General features: G+C 39.2%; 1 protein-coding gene across 16 annotated transcripts in view; it reads left to right on the plus strand.

Annotated features, from left to right (window-relative positions):
* Positions 1 to 21,224, plus strand: part of EBF1 (EBF transcription factor 1) — a 278,880-nt gene that overhangs the window by 230,295 nt on the left and 27,361 nt on the right. For all 16 annotated transcript variants that reach the window (XM_086471112.1, XM_086471113.1, XM_086471116.1 and 13 more), the window contains one exon: positions 17,224 to 17,312. In XM_086471112.1, coding sequence (XP_086327238.1) covers positions 17,224 to 17,312 — 89 coding nt within the window. The remainder of the gene's footprint in view (positions 1 to 17,223; positions 17,313 to 21,224) is intronic.

A 21,224-nucleotide genomic window follows, 5' to 3' on the forward strand; every position in this document is an offset into this window, starting at 1 on the left:
AGGTATGGGTACAGTAGGTAAAGCCACACACTGATTTGAGTCCCACATACCTCTTGGACAAAATAAATATTGGCTCTGTCTTCTGTTGGCTTTCATTTCTGCTCTTGTTTTGTTAGTTCCATGTAAGTATTTATTCAAGGCTTTTTAATATGGTCTGAATAGGGCTGCTTTGCACGGCACTTTGACAGTCGCTGGTACCTTCTGAGAGAGCAAGATGGTTATGTACACAGCATTTTCTTATTAGAAGATTTCCTGTAACACGTGTATGCAGCTTGATTTCTTTTAAGCTCTAGTCTGGTAAAACAGAGCAGAAAAAGGCTAGAGCAATTGTATTACCTAGTTAAATTGGTCAGAGCTTATTTAGATAAAGAATTACTTGGTGCTTTTCTTACTACATTGTACAGTTGCTTTTTTTTCGCCGTCATCTTTTTTTTGTTATGTACTCTGTTATTCTGATGATGCTGAAAGACAAAGAAACAAACTCCTCTCCATAACTCACTCCAAAGAACGTACCATCTCTTTCTATTTTCTTGTTAAAACCAAATTGTGTGCGATTTGTAGGAAATTGAAACCACATTTTTCACTTAACTTTCCAAAATTAAAATTTATGAGGAAAAAGAAGCAATAAAGCAGTTACAATCTGGTCATCTATAATTATCTCTGTGGTTGGAGTAGTTCCACATTTAAAGAAAGTGACACCAAAAGTTTATCAACCTTGTGTCACTATCAAAAATTTCACTTCTCTTTTATTATTTCAGACCACAAGAACGGCTGAAACCAGTATTATGCCCTTGGAAATTATCTTGGTGAAAAAGGAATTGAGTGATCTATAGAAACAAAGCTTTTCTTCTATCTGAGAAACATAGAACAATATTTATCTTCCTTATTCATTTTAGAATATCAGTGTTAATAAATTTAACAAATTGTGCACTTTAAGCTGATTTAACAGAATTCATTGCAAAAAATCTTAATTTTCCTCCAGATCTATTTCTATGTATGTGTTTCACATTATTCTTTTTCTTTTGCTGTTGTGTTTCCCCTCAACTGCATTGCTTGCTCTCTGAGAACAATGGAAATGACAGTCCAGCGCCAGAAATCTCAACTGCTCCAGCTCTAGAATGTTAGTGGCCCTTGCTTTAGTTTTCTCATTTTGCCTTTTTTGTCTCTGAATTAAAATCAAGCCAAATGATGGATGCCCATTACAATCAATTGTTTCAGACAAGCCACCAAAAGTATTGTAGGATTCATTTACATTTAATCAAATTACACTTTATTTGCAATTCAGGGAAATGAGAACTCTGCAGTAAATCAAATATTTCCTCTCCAAGGGCCCCATTCAGCAGAAAATATCCACAGCCTTCCAAGCTGGTGCCTCAATGTATGTAGCAAATCTTCCAGCGGGAGGAGAGCTTGTGCCAACAAACCATCTATCGCAGTGTCTTTTCAACATTTTTCAGGGTTGTGGACACCTAAATATTTTCCAGTAGAAATGCAGACCCTTGAACAATGAATTGTGCAGTGAATTTAAGCCTGCTGACAATAGACATGCATCTCTCTTAGTTCCCTTTCATGGACCACCAAGAAACAGTTGCAGGACTTCTGGGGTCCTGAAGGTTTGTCCACCACAGGTTGAAAAACGTGGATCTTTCCTTTGTAGATCCTGTTATTTTAATGGGAAATTAATGACAGTCACTAAATGTCTTTTTTTGGGGGGGATGTTACATGTCTCCAAAAGACTTCATAATGGCTGGGAATAAATTAGGAGTGCAAATACATTAAAAGCTTCAAATAGAATAAATCCTACTTGAATGCAATAGTACAGTGTTGGGCGGATAGTCATTTTTGCTCATTAGTGCCTTAAGGAGAAGTTAGAAAACTTTATTTGCTTTGGAATGGGAGGTAATCTTTGAGCCACAGCTCCTTTCCTATGCAGTTTACTACTGAAAAATTGTACCCAACAGGCAACTCTTTTACCCTTGCCCGTCACAGCACAGAGTAATGAATTTTGAATCTTGTCCCTTGTGATTGTTCATATACTTAGCTAATACTTGAGTGATAGCAGAATCTCGATATTGCCTGATGCTACTAGTGACCAGACACTGCAAACTGCAAATCCACAGTACTGGTGAGAAGTTACCCAATTGCAGAAAACCTTTTTTTTTAGTCTCAGACTTCTTGTGTGATTTTGCCTCTCTTATTTACAGTCAGAATTATAATTCTATTTAGAGTCCTGAAAGTTCATTTAGGTGCCTGCTGGGATTTTTAAATAGGCATAGGTACCTAAATTTTATAGCTTCATGGCTATTTGTTCCCCAGCTCTAAAATGGAGATATAATGCAGGACTACTATAAATTACAGGGAACGTACGATGCCAAATAATGTGGAAAGAGCTGTTATACTAAGGCAAAAAACCACTGCATGGGTACCTAACAAAGAGGTTTACCTCACTCTTGCTATTGGAAATATGTCTTCATTGCTGGGGAGATACCCTGAAACATAAGGGCCCCACAGCCATAATCTGATTGAAATACAGAGCTTTTAATGCTTAAAAAAAATTCTGACCAAATCATATAATGTGTTCGTTAATCCAGTGGGATTGAAGAGCCTAACCAGTAATAAATAATGATTTGCATGCTTAGGAGTTAAATGTAATAAAAATCAACCCTGAGTACTTTTTCAAGAGTACTTGAAAGTGAATTCTGCCATCTGATACACCAAACTTTAGTGGGTCAGTGTCCATCATACACGATTAGCTGAAGTAAAATGAATGCTGTCTATAGAATAATATCGTATTTCACAGTATAACAGGCTTTAAAACAGTTGGATTAGTCCCATCTCTCCCTTTTCAGTCATTGACTTTCTGAATATTTGAAAGTTGGGAAAATTTTTTTTTTTTCTGGTTTTGGTCTCTAGGTGCCCAGGAGATGATGTATTTAGCTTCCTTGTATGTGTCTTTCAGTACATGCTGCTGGTGTGGGCAAATTGCAGAAGGAAAGAGAATGAAAGGGAATGACAGGTCTGGGTTGTCTTGAGTAGAGCAAGAGAATCCTGGGGGAATTTTTTGCCTCTTTTCTTTTGCTCTTTCACTTTTGTTCTGTGCAACAAGCAAAGCTTGGAAGACAAAAGTGACATTACATTTTCCTTTGCTATTTGGAGAAAGCATCTATCATTTTACAGGTCCTAGTCTTAAATATCATTGCTGTGTCTTTCCCAGCTTTGGCTATGATGAGCTGGGATGCATCTGCCCCAGCAGTAATCTACCACTTGCTGCAGGCCAGAGGAAGAATTTTCCCCTTTCTGAGCCTCTGTACACATGGATATACAGCATAAGCAGCACTATCTGCCAGGAGATTCCAATAACACACTTTCAGCCCCACAACCACTTATACACACATATGTATGTACACATAACATTTTTATATTGCTTACTTTAAAAGTAGATTGTTGGGTCTTTGTTAAGTAAAGATGTAAAATTAGCACATTCTTTGAGACAATCAATTACGCAAGCACATTAGTGTTTAATATGACACAGTATCTTGCCAGTGTCCATTTTTCACTCAATCAGCTACAGCTTAGATTTATTTTGAATAATTACCTTTGCTGCTGAATGTGTATCATCCACTCAGTTAGAGAAGAGACCACACAGAATGTAAAAATCAATGTCAACAAAGTGAGTAAACTCCACTGGTGGGAATCTCCTTTCTTGGAAGACATCTAAGGTGTGTTCCCTACCCCACTGGCTGTCCCCTGGCTCTGCAAGTATAGGCACTGCCAGCCCCGAGGCATACAAGGGCTGCCAGGCATCGGCACCGTCTTTTCAGTGCAAGACCAAAGTGATTTTCTCTGAAGCCCTGGACACTGGACATTTTTGCAAATTCTCCCCTGCATGGAGCCAGCTTCTGATAGCAATGCTGAGAGATGGTGCAGGAGGCTACTCCTTCCCATCTCTGTCCTTGCGTCCCCCTTGATGAGCTGAGGAGTCCTTATGGCAAGTCGTTAGGTACGGCGATGATGGACTTGGTGTGCATGGGGATCATGGGGGAGGAAGAAAAAGCTTCACTGTTAAGTTGCATCTGCAGAGCACAGGAGAGCAGAAAGAAGATACGCCCCAGGCCAGTTGTGATGGAGCTGGTTTGGAGCAGGAGCAGCAGCATCGGTGCCTTGCTCTGTGCAGACTAACTCTGGCAGCCAGGTGCTTGGTACTCTGTGCACTCAGGGCCTTAGTGAGTTTGTCTGTTTAAGCGCATTCTTGCATACTGCTGATGGACCCAGAAGTATATTTATATATATTGCTTACTGCATGGAAAGCTACAAATCAGTTACTGATAAGTATGCCACTTCCAGCAAGATTAATGTTAAATTCCTCCTTTTAGACTGGCAATTTGCAAATTGCTAAATTAGATTTTAACATTCAAATGCTTTTTTTTTTTCATGTCGTACTTGCAGCATCTTTGTTTTTATCACCTGATGATACTGTTTGTGTCAGTATTGAACTTTGAGGCATGTTAATACGATACACATATATTGTGGTGGCAATTTTTTATAACAACAACAGTTCTTATGAAATCTACTGGAAACGAATTTGTACAGAATAATGTAATCCACTACGGTGGGATTTGGGCTTTGTTTTGAATTGGATGGAAGGAAAGTATTTGTTTTGTACAAGAGAAAATGGGCAATACCGTGCTACTCTGGAGGTATTTGATTGATAACTTCAGAGATGGGATCTGAATTTTACTATAGGCTGCCAATGACACCTAGAAAATTAGGAAATAAACAACCAGAAATGCGTGGTTATAAACCTGTGTGATCATTTCTGGTTATCCGTAGTAACTTTTATCTTCTACTTTATCTTCTGATCATCTTGCAATCTTTAATCTGTATATTCTACCTCTGCCTTGAATTAGGGAAATTATAATATTTCTGGTTTAGGAAAAACTTAAAATATTGTTTTAAATCCTATTAAAAGGAAAATGGCTAATTTTGGTGAGCCCTATTTGAGTGCAGAAAAGTTTCAGCTATCTCAGAACAGCATTAGTTGGCAGATGAGTGCAGGGATGTGGTTACTGCCTTGGGGTGCCACCAACTGGCAGAGATATTTTTCTGGGCATCCCAAACTCAACAGTGACCACCAAAGAACCAAAAGTTGGTGCCCTCCCACTGTAAATGAAACGTTGGAAGTGTTTCATAACAGGACAGTGAGTTTGAGTCTGGTTCCTCACCGTTTACAGTTTCTTTTTGAAGCATGAGCTTCAAAGGCAAATGGTTGCACCTGGGATATTTTAGTTTCCATATTCATCTTCACTGGTTTACCAAGTATTTTCTAGATGGCAAATTGTGATGCTGGGAGAGAGGCAAGATGCAAAGGGAGTAATATAGGCAATTATTTTTACTTCCTCTTCTCCTATGTCTGTGAGGCTCCAGATTTCGGATAAGTGATCGCTCTGTAGGTGTGTTTGGAGGCTACTTAACTCTTATTTGGGGGTAGAGCTGCAGCATTTGTTGATTTCTCTGTAATTGACTTGCAAGCTGATCTAGCGCTGACAATTTATCAAGGACCTGTTCAGCCCCAGAGCACTCATTTTGTCATGAGTGCAAGCCCTTGACAGTGCTTGCTCATTGCCTCCAGCACCTCCCCTCCTTTGCTGAACCTCAGATCCCCCCTAAGTGCAGTGGTGGGAGGAGACCTGCCAGCAGAGCTGCTGTGCAAATGGGACAGTAATGGTTTTGCGAATCTGAAGATGGTTAACTGATCTGTGCATTCAATTAAGATGAGTTTCTCAGTTAACAGGCACCCTGGGAAGAAATGAGTTACTTTCATTTCTGGGATTATGAGCACTTAATGAAGAAGACATATCAGAATTCTGCCTGTGTTGCATGAGGTCTGCCTGTGTTGCATGAGATAACCCTAAAATGCAGCATGGATTTTCAACTTACTTGTCTAGCAAAAAAACTTGCCAGGTGAGAGGAAGAAATCAATGCTTGCATGAGTTCTCTTGCAGACAGGCTCACGGGGCTGAATGTAAAGTGGCATTGCATGCAAAGCTGGATTCTGCTTTATACTTTTCTTGAGGTCTATCACTTTTCTTGTGACTCGCCTATTTAAAATTATAATTCAAAATGTAATTTAAATAATGTTTACTATATTCTTCCTGTAAGACTTAAAATATGAGCAGAATACCCAAGAAAGATGGATGTATCTGACTAGAGGTGGAGGCTTGGCTGTCTGGTGTATATATGTAAAATTTAAACTAAGCTCCAGCCAGTAAAGTTTCTAGCCAGTATCAGTATAGTTTCAGAAAAATTGACAGAATGGTTCTGCTTTATACTGGTTAAGGATCTTGGACAAAGTGAATTTAAGATGAGTTTATGCTGGGCCTAAATGACTAATAAGCACATTCAGGAGAAGCAAGGAAAGCATAAATATTTCACACCAGTTTTGCACTGACATTGCTGACAAATAGGAAGGATGTTTGTGGGGATGATACTTTGTTTTGGGGACTTCCCTTTGTGTTGCAACTTCCATAAGGAATAGGTGGTATCACTGTGTCTCATTAGCTGTAATAGCTAAGCTGAGCCAGCAGCTGACTCTGTCTTAGTGACCAACCGTCTGGAGAAGCACGGCTGCTTCCTCCAATAGTGATGATTGTGTCAAGGGCTGGAGTTTCTTACTCCCATCTTATGTTTGCAGAGATTGTGATTATATATGCTTGTAAGAAAAGGTGATAAATGATGATATATCCAGGAGAAGAGAAAAGGCAGGAAGGACTGCTTTCACCTGCAGACATCACCCATTTGTGATATTTTTGCCACATGAGAGTGCTTACACAAGTGGGCTAGCGGGGCATGACATGTTCAGAGTAACACCGTGAGGCTCAACTGGCTACTGCCAGAGCAAATAGCTTGTGTTGAAGGATTCACTCTACTAAACATGCCGTTCTCACTTGCAGCCCAAGTTATTTACGAAGGGGCTGGGCCGGCTTTTCAGCAGTGGTGCAGAAATATTTGTAAATGAGAGGGGAGGCCTGGGGGCTGTTTGGGGCCCATGTAAAACAGGGTCCCTCTCCTGAGAAAGGCTGCTGGAAGAGGGGAGCAGAGTGGGAAGCACTGACAAAGATGAGTCTCTTCCAAAGTCTGAAGGGGAGAGGTGGATGGGAAGCCCACTTTTTAAAGCTTGGTTTTGAAAGACTGCTGCCAGGCAAAAAACAAGGTGGATTTGGTAGGTTTAGGTGCTGCAGTGAGTGAGTACAAGATGTGCGAGCAGATGAGGACCTCATGCATACTTGGTTTGTGTGCATGCATCCACATGAAGCGTGGGATAGGAGGTGCTGAGAGGGGGCTGCAGCTGGAGTGAACTGATCACACCTCCTCACCTGCAGATTGACAGCTGAGCCCTTGCTTGGAAATGGGTGTTAGTCCACTTAGGCTGAGGAGGAAAATTAAGTGAGGTTCCCTGTTTACTTGGTGAGATCTTTTCTTGGGTATAGTCAGTGCAGTAAAGAATAACTTGGAAGGTTTCTTTGCCCCTTCTGCTAGGAATAAATAAAGATATTTTGCTTCCAGTACTGTACTGGTCAGGATCATTGAAGTCACTTCAGAGGGAGGGGAAAAATAAATTAAAATTATTGTTGTGAACCTACTGTACCTTGGCCATTGGTAGCTGGGTCATGCCATATTACTCCTTGCTTGTTTACTGACCTCCTCAGCAACTCACATTGGTTAATAAATTAGTTTCAGTTAAATTGCTTTCACATATGGATAATTTTCTTTTTACCACCACCCAGTACCCCATTTGATTAAATTAAATCAAACCTTTCTGCCAAAAAAAGAAAAAAGAAAAAGGAAAGTAATTGATATTTTTTCTGTTGTTTATATATTACCTAGGAAAGCAACCGAGGAGGTGTTTAGTTGGTCCTGAGCTATGGCTAGTTGGTGCATGTAAGGCAAAAGCAATGCTGCATCTTTAAACAGGCTTGCATAAGGTTTCTTTAACTATTGAGCCTAACTCTAAGATCTCCCCTGCTGTGAGCCATAAGTTGCTTGTAGGCTTGTTCTAGAGAGTAATAAGTATTGTTGTTTAGCAATTGTGTTGTTGAAATTCAGCTCCACTATGTCTGACAGTATTTATCTAAAATACTTTCCCTGGTGCGTGCTCAAGTTCCAGTAAACCGTGTCTTATTGTGCGACCTTTTCATTTTCCAGTGAAAAGGGATCAGCTCGTCAGATAAAAGCTACAAGCTGGAGTACAGGAAAAATGCGTGCTCAGAAAATCCGAGCATGATTGAAAACAAGATGTGTTAAATCAATGCAGTTTATCGCCTGCCTATTCCTGGCAATTGCTGTTCTAAGCTCATTCTGAGCACACACTAGATGATAAAAGTATAGTGTCACAGTGCTCACTGGGGTGTGAGGGCAGGGAAACATGTTTATCAGACAGGCTAGTATGATTTTTTTTTTTACCCTTGATAACAGTTATTGTCAAAATTTTTGAAAAAAAAACCCTCCTGAACAATTATAGAAGCAGGTGATATGACTGCTGCTAAAATCACAGACTACTGAGACCTTTCAGTTTACACATTTCTATTTAGATGTTACAAACTAGCAAACATCAAACCCAACTGTTTTAATTTTAAACAATTTGCTGCATCATCAAGGATACAGCTAAAATGGTCCTTTTGCTTTCGAGTGAGTAGCCTTATCGTAATTTCATGTAGACAAATCAAAGCTAATATTTAGAAATAAGGATGTGTTCGGAAACAATATATTGTTTTCTCAGGGGATTTAAGCTTAGTTATGGAGAGGGATTAAAGACCTAAATTAAACCTCACAGGAGGTCAGTTCCTTCCAAGAACATCGCACCTATAATGTTCGTTGCATCTAGGCACAATTAATCTCGTTTTTATGATTCAGCTTTACTTGTATTTCTCTGTGAACTTCATTTGCAGGGATTTTGGATGCGATAGCTGTCATTTTTCCTGTTTTCTCTCTTGAAGATTCTTTCTGCTCTGACCATAGTGCACTTGCTCGTCAGAAGGCTACAATTTTGAGGAAGCCAAATTTAAGCTAATATGCTTTCTGATAGGAATGGCTTTGGCATTCAGATGGGACACTGAGTTTTTCATTTATGCATCCCCTGCTAATAATTTTTTTTTTAATAATCTAAGAAGAAGATGAGAAATAGCAGGGTAAAAGCAAGAAAATGCGAGGGATTATTCAAAAGAAAATATTTCTGCATACCAACATGTTAATGGTTTTCAATGCTCTCTGCCCTAATGGAGTTTGTGAAGGGTGACAAAAAGAAAACTCTCCCTTTATGTTATACATTGTAGAATTTGCGGAGTCCATGGAAAGTAAAAATACTGAAAATATATGTAGTAAAAAATGAAAGAAAAGGTTACATGAGGTGACATTTTAGCATTTCCTACACTTTGTATGGTACGTCTCTGCATCTATTACTGAGCCAGCAGTCTGAAAATAAATGCAATGTCTTTACTTTTTAAATGTTTTTAAGTAGACGTAAATATAGATCTTATAGCTAACCTTAGGCACCCATTATTTTGAATCTTGGCTTGTATGCATTTTTGTGCTTTTGTGTATGTGTAGACCTGTATTTATTTATTTAAATGAAGGGGTAATCCATTGAGAGTTAACCATCTTCTGTAAATTTTTTGCTGCATGCTCATGTGCATTACCAGAATGTGTTTGACAAATAGGAAAATATTCACATGTAAATGCTATTCTTTCCTTTTTTATAATGACTGCCAAAGATGCATCAATTAACCTAGATGACTAGACAAAGTAACCAACATGTATTAATTTCCTTCTGGCCCTCTGTATACATATCCCCAGTGAATTCTACCAGCCTGTTATAAAATTGGTATGTTTAAATTCCAGTGCCTGAAACTGGATTCTGTTTCAGACTCCTTCAAGGCCAAATCTTCCCTGTTAGACAAGAGGTCAGCACAGTCAGAAGAAGAAGAAACTGCGAAGCTTACAAATTGTTTGGCTTTTATTTCAAGCCAGATTGCACATTGCTAAGAGTGAACATTCAGAGTTAATGTATTTTGAGAAACCGACACATGATTCTTGCTAGACAGATCTAGTAATTTCATTCCTTAACTTTCATTAAAAAATATGAGCTCAAGACATGCATTCCTTGCATCTTCAGCACCCCCACTGGCTGCAGACACTGGGCTACGTGGGAAGGCAATAAGTCCTCTGGTTCTTCGTTGCTGGAGAAAAATTATTATCGGGAAGAAAATATCACACTGTCTATCATGTTTGTAATAACGCGGATGAACACAGTGGAACTGCCTCAAACGTTGGCCTATTGCATCTTTAGTTCAAGTAAAGAGCAGTCACTAGGGAAACTCAAGAGATTTAGGTATTAGATTTATCATTTGACTGAGCTCTGCATTTTTCTTATTGGTTGGCACATGCACGTGGCGTCTGTTTGGGCATTACACGGCAATAAAATATAGGAATTGCATTTAGCATATCTCTATCTCTTGCTATTTCTAATTAAAAAAAAAATGACATCATGTCACAGTTTGATTTCTAAAATGGAATTTCAGTGCACAAGAGTATGTTTAAGTGAGGGAGTACTGAGACCAGAAAAGCAAGGAAAATTCTGAGTTAGCACTGGAAGGGCCTTTCTGTGCAGGCTCTCGCTGTCCCACCCGCTTCCGTTTTCCATTGCTTGTGGGAATAAACACTCCAGGGAAAGTCAGTGGAAAGGAAACTTTATAGAAAGCAAGCCAAATTCACAACAACAACAACAAAATAGCTCAAATGCTTGCATGTTTTCATTTAACGGTCTTTAATTAGCAAAGGAATAGTCTTTGCAGGAAGATTTGCAAAACAGACTTTTTTTCATTTGATGATGTGGTTTTGAAGTGGGTTTGGTTTTGCTGTCTTTGTAGAACAGGCATAAAGAGGCCACTATACATAAGAGTTGTTGGGTGGGGTTTGCTTACAGTGTACCATGTTAAGATGTTGCTTTATAGTATCACCATATATTAATATGGTCTCTCCTGTCCTATCCCTATCTCCCTGAGTCAAGGTTTTATTTTCTTAGAGTCAGGGCCTTCTAGCAGAAATTGTCCAGAGCTTGGAGATAGAAGCCACAGGCTGCTAGCAAAGGCAAATACATTGGATCAGCTCTGTGGCAGCCTCTTGCCTCTACAAGAGACAGGAGCTCCTGCTTTCCATCTCCTCTTAGAGTCTGTGCTCGGTAAGAGTGAGGAGTCAGAAGTCACAACCTTTCACGTGACTACTCTTAGTTGTTGCTGCTTGCATCCATACTGCTATTTCTCAACAGTGTGGAAATGGAGACAGAAGAACAGCTTAACAAGGAAGAGTGCTGATTATAGAGATGGGCGTCTGAGTTGATGGAGGAAGAGGCCGAACGCTGTTAGCTATAAAATGCCTCTGAATATGCTAAGATTGCAAGGCTCCTGTTGAAGAGTCTGCCTTCCTAGCTATCCTTGATTTTATTTAAAATATTAATTATCTGTGCATTTGAATGTTCTGACCTGGTTTAATCTGGGCACAGAGACAACGTTACATGTGTTCCTGGCCTGGCCCTCATTGCTGTGACAGTGTTGCAGCATTTTTGCATGGATTTCTTCATACTCTTCTGTGTCTATGAGGTGTTGAGATGGGTAACTTTGTGTGTCTTGGACATAGAGTCAACTTCTATTTATGTTTTGATGAGGATTCTCTCGTCAGACAGGAAAAAAAACTCAAAACAACTGCATTGTAGACCTCAAAGCCCCATCTCTTTGACATTATAATTCAGGACTTGTCACTATGTTTTTTGCAGAGACAAATTTGAAAAAAAAATGGATTTGTGAAGAGACTAAGGTAGAGTCTAAAGCATCTTATTCCTTTCTACTGTTGTGGCCACAACTTCCTGGACATAATCTGAAGCCATTATAGCTCAGCGCTTCTGCAGGTCATTTTTACCTTCTTCAAACTCTCCCCCACAATGCCTCTGGCTTCCAAGAAAACCAGTGACTCTCTAGTGCCTCACAGGAGCAAGCAGTATAGGGCATTTAAATTCCATGTGCAGCCTTTCCCTGAGTGTTTCATTTAAAACAATCAAGACCAGATTTCTCATCTCGGATAGGCACGGTCAGACCTGTGGACCCGAGGCCAATCTGTTTGTAGCCTTCAGCCTTTTTGAGCCCTTGGAGTCCCTTCCCTCTCCTTGCAGCCTTTTCCACTGGAAAAGCATATGGGAAGTTCATAGGTCTAAGTGCTGCTTTCTCATTGGTTTTGGGTCAAACAAAATGAAAAAGAAACAAGGGCTGAAAAATAAAAGGAATAAGTGAAACCATGAATGCATGGGAAACAAATTAACTGGATATGTTTTATGTTCTGAAATATTTCCATAATGCTTCTATGTAGTGTGTGTTTATTTTTCTTTGAATAATAATGTTAAAATGTGTCTAATTCAATTACTCTCTGCATTCACTGAGTGAGTTTTCCTTAGTGAAGAGTTCTCCTACACTACCCCAAGCTACGAATTCCATATGATATTTGAACAGGTCCTTTTAATTGCTGATATTAAGTGTCGATCATTCTGCTGTAAGTTGGCAGTGTGGCCAGAGAAACAAATTCCTCTCTCAGATACATCAGGCAGTCATTCAGTTAACGACCAAAGCTTTATTGACACAGTAGGAATTCATTATGTGAAATATTAAAAAAAGCCCTCCACTGACTAGTTAAAAAAAAAAAGAGACTTTTAAAGATGGTGCATTATCTACAGGTAGTTATTAAAATTATTCGTGCAGAATTTGGAATTATAGTTATGATGGAAACATTTATCAGAGGCATAAGCAGCATTTCTGTTGAAAAATAAGTTGGACTTTGAAAAGGTGAATATAAAGTACACATCCTTATTTCCGTAGACATTGTGCATTTTCTTGATTAAAAGCCTTAGATTTTATGAGTTATGGCTTTAGACTTGCTGCATAAAGAGCTTCACAGCTTATTCTGTTAGAGTCTAATTTGAAAGTAAGTTCTTCCTCAAGGGTTTAAGAAGTAATTCATAAAATGGTAAGAATAATAAATATTGTGCCTTAACTCATACACTAGGATAGATAGACAGATTTTGTACACCTGGGTGTAATTTTAGTTAATTCACACAAGAGACAGGCTGAAAGTTTATTGTTTGGAAGGAGAAAAATGGCTTAAATCTTGTATTTGCAAAAATGATTATATTAGCTTAAATGAAAATGCTACTCTATTAATGGCTTCAATAATCTTTGCATTTGGAGAAGTATTTTAATAAAAAGTTACCTGAAGTTTACTGCAACTTAAAATATGTAAGTGAGGGAAAAGTACTTACTTTGATTTATATGTCTTTTGGAGGTGTAATTATTGGCTTTTTACTCACCTATGTAAAACAATGTACTTTTGTAAATGGATTTCTGGCCACTTTACTCCTTTTTTTTTCACATAAAAAGTAAGCACTGTCAATCAAAGAATTTTAAGGTTTATTTCCTCTTTAGAAATGATTGATAGCCTTTTAGATTTACAAGTTGACAAGTTAAAGGGTTCTATTGGTATAATTATGTACTAAATTCACAGTCTTTCAATTTAAATGTCCTTTTAAAACCACAAGATTATCATACCTGTATTTTGAAAAGTGGGCCAGTCAGTTTGGGTTGGTATACAAATTGCTTCCATTAGCCTTGGGACCTATTTGAATTTAGTACAGTTTTTTAAAGTTAGCAGTACTTTCAATAGTACTTTTAAAATTTAGGGTAATGGGAATGCATTTTAAGTACAGTATGTGTTAGCTTGTTTTTAATGTATGGATGTCAAGAATACAAATAGAGAGTTTGTATTTCTTATTGATTCTTCTTTTCCAATCATGAAAAAAAAAAGTGTTCTCTGCATTAAAGCAGTGGGAAATGAGTTGTTGGGAATGGACTTCAAAGGCAGAGACCAGGCTCACACATACTGAAGACAGAGGCAAAACCTTGCACGAAGCTGGTATCTGACCTTGTACGTTAGCTGCCACTAACAGTGGCCTGAGCACCGCCTCTCCTGCAGTACTTGGAGATCAGAATATCAAGTTTTCTTTGGAGTTTTGCCAGCCACTGACACAGGAACTGGTGTGGCCTTACTGCTGAAGGTGGGGTTAAATATTTAAACAGGGCTCTTTCTTTGAGATATGACTAATTACATGTGACTTGGATTATAAATGAACTGAGGAATGGAGGGCTGATACCGTCCAATCTGTGGTTAGATGTTCAGGCAGCTAAAAATTTCCTTTTTTCATTTTATCTAAGATTGAAAGAGTTGAATGGTTGTAGACTAATGAGTAATATTTGACAACTACAGTTTAGGACTCAGTCCTGCAAATTGCTGTGTGTAGCCTCTCCTCACCACTAAACTAAAGCTGAAGCTATTTGAAGCAGAAAGTTTTCAGTATCTCTCAGAGGATGCTTGATGCCTTGTGAGATCGGACCATAAAATTAACATTTTTTTTTTGGTCATTTAGTTTAGAAAATACTCACAGGAATACTCTGTGGATTTCAAATGTGTTGAATGTGTGGGAAGATATGAGAAAATGACTGCTGTCTCTGGGGGGATTTCAGAACTGGCCTCCATTTATAATACTGCAGAATTTAGTAACTACTTTCCCAAAGGATGTAAAGGGAAAATGGCCATAAACTAGACTGAATTAGAGAAGAAACGCGTTTGACAGAACCACGCTAAAATCTTCTAACATATTTGCAAAAGAAGTGTAAAGTAGAACTGTAGGGTTGTTTTTTTTTTTTAATTTTCTCAGAGAACAGCTGGTTTTGATAGTAAATATAAATAGTAGTAAATTAATTTGTTGTAAAATTTGAAGAAGGTCTAAACTAGTGGGTCCATGATAAGAAGCCATGAAAGGAAACTCAAAGGTGATGAAACCAGGGGTTTACAAACCCAGATAGTGTGATATTTTCTGCAAAACTACACAGCAGAGCAGACAGCATGTGGCCCAGGGTGTGAAAGGAAACACAGAAAAAGGCCCAACCATCCAAAAACCAAAAAGGGCACAAGCAGAGAAAAAGCCTTATTCTCACCCCTTCCATACAATGAACAGACTATAAATAAAAGATCAAATTCAGATATACCTGATACAGGGAAAAGTGTTAAAAAAGAAGTCTAGGAGACTAGAAGGATGCCATGATCTTTGGGGCACTAAAAAACTTCTGACAATAGCCCAGAAAGTGAAATCCTGGAAGATTTCTAGTCTGGTGTTACCTTAATACTGTAACAGTAATTTCAGGATGTGCTCAGAAGAGTACTTTCTGATTTTAGAGAAATGCTGAGGTTCTGCTGGACTGTGTGCCTCTCCAACCAGTGCCCATCAGCCACACGCTTCTGTTTCACTGCTGTTGGGTAGATCTGGATTCCCCTACATCACCTCCCTTCTGCCTCAGTTTGCAGCACCATTGCTGGGCCTGCTTATGGAGTTGGGACCTACTGAAGGTCCAGGAGGATATAAAAGTCTGACCCTTTGGTTGCCAGTAGGACCATCTGCTGTAGAAATGTGATTTGAAAATAATAATTTAAATGGAACAGTTTCCTTAAAAAATGGACTGTTTTGTGGGATTGTTTATAGAACACAAATTAATTAAAAATAAGTCAGGGATTAGGTATTACTTTCACGATAACGATGTAGTCTGGCTAAAGATCTTTAATGTTAGGAGTATGAAAAAATATTCTCTTCACTTAAAACGTGGAAGTATGGACAAATTGTGCCATGTTGATCAGACTGATGGAGTTGTGTAACTTGCTGTGGGATAAGCATCATTGAGCCACATGGGAGTGCTTACACGAGTGTAAACTGGGAGATATGTTTTGATGCTAAATCACTCTGCAAGAATCAGATGGCATCATTCTAGCCACATAATAAAGTTCATAATAAAACTATCGTAAAGGTGTGAGATACATTAATAATTTTGTAGGCAGACCTTGTGCAAGAAATAATTTTTTTTGCTATTAATAAGCTAAGGCAAAATAAGAAGAACTTTAATGCGACCCAAAAATGAAAAAAAAAAAAAAATTAGATTTCCTTTCCACCAAAAAAAAAGGCTGAAAAAATGAGAATCCATATTGGATTTTTTTTTTCATTTAACTCAAAAAAATTGCAAACAAATTGCCATGGAACATTTCATCATCTCTGTTGGCATGAGAGTCAAGATGCGCTGTTGTTTAGAGATGCTTGAGAATGCTCGAATGTTGTAACAGTTCACCAAAGCACTTAGGAAATTTTAAGCACGTGTTGAAGTCTCACTAACATCTCAGTTTTAAAGCGATCATATGACTGGAAATATAGCTAGAAGGTCATTCAGTGCAGTCCCCTGTAATTATAGGCAATCATATAAAAAACATAATATGCTCAAATTTGCTTTGCTGAAAGCAAATGGGTTTAAGTATGTGCTTACAGATAAGCATGTGCTTAAAGGCTTGGCACAATCAGAGCTTTGATTATTGCAGGGAGACCAGCATTTTTGTGAAGATTAGTGTTCCACTTCCACCATTTCTCTCCTCCGTTTTATTGGACGAGGACTACGGAAAGATGAACTAAAAATATAGATGATTTTTTTTTTTTTTAATTCATTAAGTCTTTTGGATCAGTTTAGTGCTGATCAGAGCCTGAGCTGGGCTGCTGAAGTCAGTGTTGATGAGTAAAAAATAAAGCCTCTGCCAAGACAAATGCCTGTAGTTCACAACAAAATTATATATGATCATTGCTCATGGAGCGTATTAAATGTATAATAGAATCTGGAACAAGAGAAAGTCCCTAATAGTTAGTTCTTTTGTCTTCAGATCACAGACTTTCCTTGTAATATGAAAGCAGGAAAAGACCCAATGTGAAACATTGGGTGCAAAGTATTTATCAAATTAATTTAATCGTGGCTTTCAGCGACAGTAATTGCTTCCTGTTTGGAAGATGTATGCAACATCCCCAAATTTTCCAGCAACCTTGTTTAGGAACTCAAGTGGGAAGGTTTGCATTGCTGTTTGAACCAAAGCCTCGGAACCAAGCTCAAATAGCATTTGAACCAAGTCTTCGTAGTCAGTGGTGATTTCAGTAAAAGGGGAATTTGCTGTGATCCTTCCTTGCTCTTGCAATGCATTGACAATTGTTATGGTGCGACGGAGCCTGCTTGCTGTGCGATTGTCACATCATGATGTTATTTGTTGTTTCAGCTCTGAACGAACCCACCATTGACTATGGTTTCCAAAGGTTACAGAAGGTTATCCCCCGGCACCCTGGTGACCCCGAACGCTTGCCAAAGGTCAGCACGAAGTTTATTGTTTTATTAAATATGGTAAAGCTGGTTACTGCGTATTTATGTTTGAAAGAGCAAGACTCTGTAAATGTAATGATCCTGGTTTAGTACCCACCCAGATGAGCTGAAACAGAGGCATGACTGATAAAGCCCAATCAGCAACTTTCATTTTAGACTTATGGGACTCCTGTGACTTTCCGAGTCACAGCTACCTCAAAAAGGTCTTGCCTTTCTTAAAAGCAAATCTTACTCTGTGTTCTGAAATACTTAAGAAAGAACATATTTTTGGTTGGTATTTTGGAACCTGAGCAGCTTATTCATAGAAGAATGGTGCTTCTTGGTTTTGATATCACAGTAGTACTTGCCATTATAATTTGGAGAACGTCACCATTGATAAAATGAAGTTATTTAGCTCTTCAGGGAATGTGTGTCCACTGCTGCTGCACCGTGTATTGGTTTAGGATAATAGTTATTATATGCTGCTTTATTTCAGGATTGCTAAAATAATTAGAGCAATGTGTAGTGAAGTGATTTGATGTTCGTTCCCATCAAAATTAGCGTGAGTTATTTTGTTGATTTCTGTCAGGTAAAAGCTGAGGAAGAAACAGAATAGTTCACGTAGACTTCTAGTACTTCTGTCTTGTATTGTGAAAATGCTGTCTGGATCTGCACTCTGTTCTTGTTACCTTGCCATACTGCACTTCTCTGTGATGAGAATTTGCAATGAGTTTTGTGATATACTGGAGAAAGAGGTGGGGTATTTGAAAAAGTGTTGCTCTTTGTCACAGAAACTCTGAGCAGTAACGTGCATGAGTTGGAGTCACTGTACTTGACCGACTGCCACCAGTTTATCTACTCTGGCATCATGGCTGTTACTGAGTGAGTTGGGGAGTCGAATAGGTCAAGTGTGTGTGTTTGAAGACCACTGCCTTTGCAGGCCTGGTGACATAGAACAAATTGGGCTTTGATGCCCTAGGCCAGATCCCTCAAATAATGCACGTCCAGTATAGCTTTTGTGACTGGGTAAATCTTGTGATGTTTCTTCCGAGCTGTCAGTAGGCTTTCAGCAGGGATGGTTGTGGGCTTTGATTAGTTAATTTTCTAAAGTGCTTCAAAGGTGAGATTTCCCGAACATCATAACTTAATTTATTTCTTGACAGAAATAAAATTCAGTGTGTGTTTTTTTTACAGGCTTGTTAAGTCTTTTATCTTTGCCTAGGAAAACTATAGACTGTGGTTTCGGGGTTGGCAATGTGTTGTCCTTCCCTCTTACCACCAGAGAAACATGCTGTCCTGGAGAGTTACATTTTACATTGGCTCTGTTCACCCTCTACACGCTGTCCCCTTCTCTGACTTTTGGACAGATTTGCAGCAGGACACAGCTTTCATAGGTTGTCAAATTCCCCTCCAGAGGTACAACCCTTTCGAAAGAAAGAGAGCATCCTTCTGCAGGGGCCTTTTCATCTGTGTTGTGCCTCTGCTGCCAAATGTACATGTGGAGAAAAGTTGTTTCTCAGAAAATAAGAGACCAGCCTTCACTATGCACCAGGCATTTGCAAGGCCCCCAAAAAATGCAAAACTTCCCTGTATCCAATGCCCAAGCTGACTAGATGGCTGTGGCTTTCCTCTAAATCGGGAAATTCAAGTAAAATAAGACTGAGCAATTCCAAACTCGGTTATACAGCTGGGGGTTGTAGTGCATCATTGACTTCCTTTGGGCTCCCTTTCTGACACCCATGGCACTGAGGGGGTCTCCAGCAATGCTTTTTTTCGTATTGGGAATGAAGCCATCAGGCTGAGCACCCTCCTCTTTCCCGTTTAGACTGAGACTGTTACCACACTGATAACTGCATGTTCCTGCTATCTAGTGCTGTAGGGCATAAACAGGCAGAAGAAAGCTCCATCTAGCTCAATATCGTGATTCCAACATTTAGCAGGTATTTATGGATAGGGTATGAGAATGAGGGTTAGTACTGAGACATCTGTCCCCTCCTATACCTTGGTTTAATGTGTTTTTCTGAGTATCTTTTCAAGCTATTTTTTCAGATCTTTAAATCAAGGGAAATTGTTATATAAGCACAGGTATGATGTGATGGACAAAAAAAAAAGTTACTGCTTGAGGACTGAACAAGCTCAGTGAAGAAACTAGTATCATTTTGCAAGTGATACTATGCAAGGTTAGAGGGAAACAGGAGAAAGAGGGCCTTTTTTTTTTTTTGTCTTTGGGTAATTCCTTCTTTGCAAGCTTGAAGGTTGGACCTCAAGTTCAAGACTCATTAATATGCCACGCACAGAGGCTGAATGCAGCAGGGGTTGGCACATGTCGACTTCTGTATTTGAGGCACTGATGGTTCAATTCCCAGCATCACTTGCTGGCTCCAGGATCATAATCAAGGACGCAGTGAGTCTCTGTGCTGGGTGAGCACTGCACAGCGCTCTTCCCCATGTCATTAAACCAGGAAGGGCTTTGGCAGTATTCCACTATAGACAATTCTCAGTGGCTACTTAGAAGAGGGTTGGAAGCCATATGGCTTCCACAGTGGAACCATGGGCAGAGAGGGCAAATGCATGAGAGGGACAAAGTGCAAGACAGAAGAGAGGAGAGCAGTGCTCAAAGCTTTCAATATCCTTTCCTCCATGTTCCCCAATGTTCTGCCAGTGCATCATCACTTTCTTTCATGTTCATTAAAAAGCTTGTACTTATGCATTAAATAAATAAAACAAAACACATCTCTGTAATTGCTGCTGGGGTTCGTGGCCATTATTCCGTTGAAACATTACTGACGAGTTGGAGCTCTGTCAAGAAACAGAAATGGTTATAATTTTTGTATTCATAAGGGCATGCAGTCCTTCCCATGGACCAACAAGAGCATTATGCTGTGTGCTGCTGCAGTCAAGGAGAATTGTTGAGACCGTCAAGTGAGTGTTAGCACATGCTCTGCCCTCTAGAGCTGACAAGTTAACAGCCGTATCTGTGTCAACAGGCATTTCTAAAATGGTTGAGGCTATTTGAGAAGTTTGATCTGCACTAGTTTAGAATCAGTATTTTCAGAAGTGCTCATTGCTCATGCTTGGGATGAATTTTTTGAAATATTCCAGCTATCTGCTGGAAGTAAGCAAAGAAAAAAAGCCGTATTTTGAATTATTTTTTTTCTGTCTCCCAGTGCTTCAGTAGCCAAATTCTGGTGGAGAATATCTTTGCATAGTGAGAAGAACAGGAGCACCTAGGAACAAGGGTCTTTGAACTGCTAGACTGACAGTTGATGTAGAGATGTGTTTAAAGTAGAAATACAGTACATAGCTTCTGGAGAAAAAAAGAGTGGATGCTGATGTTGACAGCTGGGCTATGGAGGCAGCTATGGGCCAGTGTCCTGTTCCCTTCTTGTACAAAGCAGGTCAGGGAAAGCAGCCAGTGTAGGGTTGTCACTAGCAGATGTGTGTGTCTGTACATACACACACACATGACCAAGAGGAGAGACAGGCAGTACAGAGGTGATAGGATTAGCACCCAAAGCTTGGCGTGAGATTGAGTACCAGGAGTGTGCTGGGCAGTATAGTCTTTCCTTTCTAATACAGACAGGATACAGATCAGAGGAAACAAGAGATCTCTGGGGAGAAGTGAAAAGAAATACCATGATGCTAATGTTAAGAAATTGTATCGTTATCTTGTAGGAACAGTCTGTAGAAAGCCTGCCCGTGGAGCTGAGGAGTAAGCCTACATGTGTGTGTGAAAGTTCCCTGTCTCATGTGTACATGCACACAAATACACACATGTTGTTGGTTCTTGCATACATAACTGCAGGGGAAATCACTAAAGAGTTCAGGTCACAACAACATATTGAGTCTATTGAGATTCATTCATGTAACTACTCCGCAATCCTTAAAATAAATCCCTGGCAGATACACTGCGATTCTGCA

The sequence above is a fragment of the Leptosomus discolor genome, chromosome 10, assembly GCF_034619465.1.
Source record: "Leptosomus discolor isolate bLepDis1 chromosome 10, bLepDis1.hap2, whole genome shotgun sequence".
NCBI lineage: Eukaryota > Metazoa > Chordata > Aves > Leptosomiformes > Leptosomidae > Leptosomus > Leptosomus discolor.